General features: G+C 34.6%; 1 protein-coding gene across 1 annotated transcript; it reads right to left on the minus strand.

The window, feature by feature from the left end:
- Positions 1-2,331: 2,331 nt before the first annotated feature.
- On the minus strand, positions 2,332-4,424 carry LOC116123256 (protein SENSITIVITY TO RED LIGHT REDUCED 1-like). The gene is made up of 2 exons (XM_031409049.1): positions 4,255-4,424; positions 2,332-3,350 (listed from the first exon to the last, which is right to left on the minus strand). Exon 2 carries the CDS (start codon positions 3,295-3,297, stop codon positions 2,470-2,472), a length of 828 nt encoding a protein of 275 aa, XP_031264909.1. The 5' UTR covers positions 3,298-3,350; positions 4,255-4,424; the 3' UTR covers positions 2,332-2,469.
- Between the last annotated feature and the right edge of the window lie 520 nt (positions 4,425-4,944).

Below are 4,944 nucleotides of genomic sequence, written 5' to 3' on the forward strand. Positions count from 1 at the left end.
CTACTAATTTTTTGCCTGCATTATCCTAATATGTTCTTTATAAATACTTTCCTACAAATGCAGGTCATCCTTGGTGGTGAGAGTTTCCATGGGATATCAAAAATGTCGTTTAAAATCAGCTTAGTGAGACCTGCTCTACCATTCGACTCAGACGCTTTTCTTGCATTATACTCAGGTTAGCACTCCCTCTAATGATGTCTGTATGGGTATGCATTGTGTACTTTGAGTTTAAGGAAACATAGTTCATGCAAGGCGTGAAGATTTACTTGCTATCAAGGGATCATTCTAATTTAAAGTCCGATTTTCAACATAGAAATGACAAGGTTTGTGTCGTCGTTCACTTAATCCGCTTTTGCGTGACAGTCCATCAAATGCTAATCTTGTGAAAATACCATTTCATGATATTATAGCAACATAAAATACTTGCCTCGCTAACCTTTCTTCCCTTGTCTCTTTGCAGATAATGGTTAATTGCATCGAAAATCAGCTTGCTATAGAACTGGGGTTGTGTTCGTGTCAGTTGGTGAATACTATTTAAGGACAAAATCTGGGTAATCTGATTTCAATAAAAGGCCTTTCTATGCATGTATACTTTTTATTGTTCTGCCGGAAAAATGTTCAGGTCTATTTATCGACAACAGAAGAACAAAACTATAGGCTACATTAACTGCCAAAAGTGTCCACGCAGGCTGATATCTTTGTTATACTTATTTTTCAGTTGTATAGTTGAATATACACTAAAACAGTTGGTTAAATTTAGGAATGCCATTAGCAGCCACAATTTTATTTGTTATCTTTCACATTATTGAAGAAATATATTTTCTAATTATTTTGTTTCTCTAATTGCAAATGTATATAGAGCCGCGGGGTGTAGAATAGAAAGTTTATGAAGAATCTCTTTCCTTATTATTGGTGGATTCAAGGGCAATTAGATTGTTTAGTGCTTGTAGTGACTGCGTAGAAAGAGCAGTTTGATGGCGAAATGGAACTTGATGGGTCTATCTTGCAATGGGTTTATTTCATTCACCTTTTGAAAGATTGCTAAGTCAGAAGTGGCTTTACGATTTTTCAAAGACTATCAAAATCAAGTACGCTCTATTAACGGTTCTTTGTACTTTTACAAGAGTTTTTTTTAAGGGAATTTTGGTAATTTTAGAGAGAGAACAGTAGTTTTTGAAAATCACTAGGTGCTTGAAACTTAACAATCTTTTGTGGGTGAATGAGATAAAGCTTTTGCCATTTTTGCTGTTAATGAATCATGCTTTCATGCCAATACGCTAAGGTAGTGGAGCAATTGAGATAATATTGTGTTAAAATGCTCTATATAGGTACAATTCATTAGATTGCTTTGCTTGAAATGAAATTGCAAGGACTGCTCATAATAGGGATATTAATACATTGTTAGAAAGAAGATTTTTCTTAACAAAATCTAAATTTTGGAGGAGGTCTTAGTTAAAGGGATAAGTCCCAACATGAAAGAGGCTTGCCTTCAAAATAAATAGAAAAATTCAATGAAAATGCTCAAATTTAAGAAGACAATCAATTTCAACAAAAAATATTAAAAATAAGATGATGTCAAGCACATTATTCTCTAAATCAAACTAAAGAAAGAAGCTACTCTTTGAAAATTATATAAACACAAGCCATATTTATGGCTTTGTTACCTCTAAACTTAATTTCCCATTAGATTTATACCCATCAGATCTTAAATAAATTTGAGTTGATAATAACAGAATCTTCATTGCACCCAATCCTATTTATGGGGAGAGAGACTGAATCCTGATTTTTGGTCCAATAGGTCAAGGTCTTGACCTCTGAAATACTACAAATTAAGCCCTTCTAACTAACAAGCTTAACTTTAAAACAACATTCTTATGCAGAGAAAAATGAATTACCTGTTTTTCCCATGTGTATGAGTGAGTTATCCGTTCTACCCTTACATTGGGTTTCTATTAGAATGAGGGACTCTATAGGAGTTTTAAACTACAGGGGGGTAAATGTAATTATCTATACTTATGGGTGTGTTTGTTGGGACCGTACAAATATAACGCATAGTACCAAAAATATTAACAACCACAATTGCTCAAAACAACATCCAATCTGATGTTGAGATTAGGGTTGGTATGAAAACTATTATATAGGGTATTACTGAAATGGACATTTCTTCCATTTATTATTTATAATAAATTGCTTCAGAATGACCCTAATACTGTCTTAATGTGCATGTATCAAAGCCTGGGAGTGAATATTTGTATCTAAAACCATCTGACCACACATTAAACATAATCACAGAGGGGCATTAATCAACCCACAAATTTCACAAACACCATATAATAAATAGACTTATAAATAATGAGGAAAAAATATATAAATACTGATTCAATCTTTCAGCATACAGACAATTACACAACAGAATCATTTCCATTAAGGTGGAAAGCAAAGAATGTGTTGAATCCATTTTCATCAAATTTATATTAACTGCAGTTCAATTCCAAGATCAGGGTTGAAGAAATGCCAACCTGAATCATGAAACGCTGCAAAATAATCATCTGAAATAACATCGATGCCGAATTCATTTGAGAATCTTCGAACAGCTAAAACATGCTTGGCTGTATTGACGATAGTTGAGCTCTTAAACTCTGTGACATGCTGGTGGTACATCTCAAAGCTATTTCCAAACACTACCATGTGTTTTAACATCGCTCCCCAATTTGCCTGCAAAAGATTGTTATACAACTCTGCTTCACAGTGTGGCATGAAGAAAAGCGTTGGCTTCATAGCACATCGGCGACCTTGTTCGTTGACTGATAGAACCGAACAACCAAGGGCTTCCAAAACCCGAGCTTCAGTTGCAGAAAGAATAGGATCAAATACCTCTATGTCGCCAACCCAACTGAACTTTCTTTTCATTAAGATTGCAAGGCTAAGCTGCAATCGAGGGGGTTCATAGAATTCAATGCTGCCAATACCATATATCACCATTTGCATATTCAATTCAGAACCCAAAACACTATAAAAGTAACTCAAGACTTCTGGAGTTTGGATTTGATCAACAAAATTTTGATAGAATTGAGAGCTCTCCATTTTCTTAATACAGTTCAGCATCCTTTGAAATAACATTGATTCTCTGTGAGGATCAGATTCAATTTCACTAGGGCACCATGGTTTTTGTTGTTCTTTTGGAGTTATAATTCTAGGTGAATTTCTTCTTTGCTTGCCACGACGAGGTAAAACAATGGTCCAATCTTCATTCCCAGTTAGAGTTTCGGGAATGAGAGCTTTTGAAGAAGCAGCCATCACAAAACAAGGATTCTCCTTTCTCTAACCCTATCAATTTTGATTTCTTTTCCCTAAATTTAAAAAAAGACAAGGTAAAATCGGCAATGTTAATTATATGAACATATCAAGTTTGGTAATCAGCATAATAGTTTCTCGGTGCAAGTCTAGTTCGCTGAGCCTCTTTCTGAGAGGGTGATTAGATCATAACGCCTTGTAACACCTTCTTGCGGGACAGAACTTACCTGACAAGGAATTTCACTAACTTAAAATAACTATAGTTACAAATTATCTTATTTTCTATGGTTTGCGCATCAAAACTTATAACACTTGATACCATGCTCTGGAGGGTGCCTAGATCGTAATGCGCCCTTCATGTGGGTCGGAATCTACCCAGCAATGAATTTCACTATCTGAGGACCGATATAACTACGCCCTCGATTCTCTTATTATACATGGGTTGTGCATCATAAACTTATAACACTTAATACCAAATTATTCAACCATTAATTAATTATCCCAAACATGAAAAACTATAGTTCAAAAATGTGATCAGTGAGGAAAGTAGAAACGCGAAAAAGAATTTTTCCAAAATGTGATCTTTAAAAAATTAACAGAGAGGTAGAGGTAAAGGAAATCTACTACAATTCGCACAATTGAATCTTCCGCTTCAGTCTAACAGAGAATAAACAGAAATTTATTCAAATATTAAAAAAATAAATAAATTTACTTCAATAGAAACCAGAAATTAAGAATCGAAAATTCCACTAACAAATATGAACTGACATTAATTGAAAGACAAAAAGAATAAATACATTTCTTTTAACAAAAAAATCAGAAATTATAAATCGAAAATTTAGCTAACGAGTTTTAAAGGATTTAACTGAAATCGAAAAGAAAATTCAAGAATAAAGCCACGGTGGCGAACCAATCAACAAGCGAGATAGAAATAAAGAATCAAATTTATAGAAAAATTACCTTCAAAATAAAATCAAAACAGCTCGGATTGAAGCCTCCGCCGCTATAGCCGCCACAAGAGAACGAAGCCACCTCGAAGAAGAGCCGCCGCAGCCACCAGGGCTAAAGATAAGAAGCCTGATTCAATCATACGAGAGAGTGAAATTTTGTAGAAAGCGATCTGTTTCCTACAAAAGCGACGCCGTTTTAACCTTAATTAAAACCCTATTAAATATTTTTTTCAACCCTACTAGTTCTAATTTTTCTTTTAATCCTTTTAGTTTCAATTTTATTTTTAAGGCCTCATTTGGATTGAGGGATTTTAAAATCCACCGATTTTGTACGATCCCTGGATTCAATTCAATTTTTCATGAACTTATGTTTGGTTAGATGAATACTAATGTTTTAAAACCCAAACCGAGGTAAAACTCGGCAAATTTTTCGGGTCTCGGATTAATCGGCTGGTCAAACCAGGTGACAAAACTTTTAAAATTCAACAAATACATCCGTAAAAATTACGTTAAGTCTCTATAGATTTGAAATTTAGCAAACACACCCCAAATACAAATCTTTCGACGATTGGTTGGCGGCGACCACACCCCAAATGCAATCCCAATCCTCCCTTGAGCCTATTCCCCTGAAAATCTACCCAAAATCTAGCTGAAATCGGTTCAATTTCAGTCAAATCCCATCGACGTTGGTGTCGGTATT

Source organism: Pistacia vera, unplaced genomic scaffold (assembly GCF_008641045.1).
Source record: "Pistacia vera cultivar Batoury unplaced genomic scaffold, PisVer_v2 Contig1409, whole genome shotgun sequence".
In the NCBI taxonomy this organism is placed as follows: Eukaryota; Viridiplantae; Streptophyta; class Magnoliopsida; order Sapindales; family Anacardiaceae; genus Pistacia; species Pistacia vera.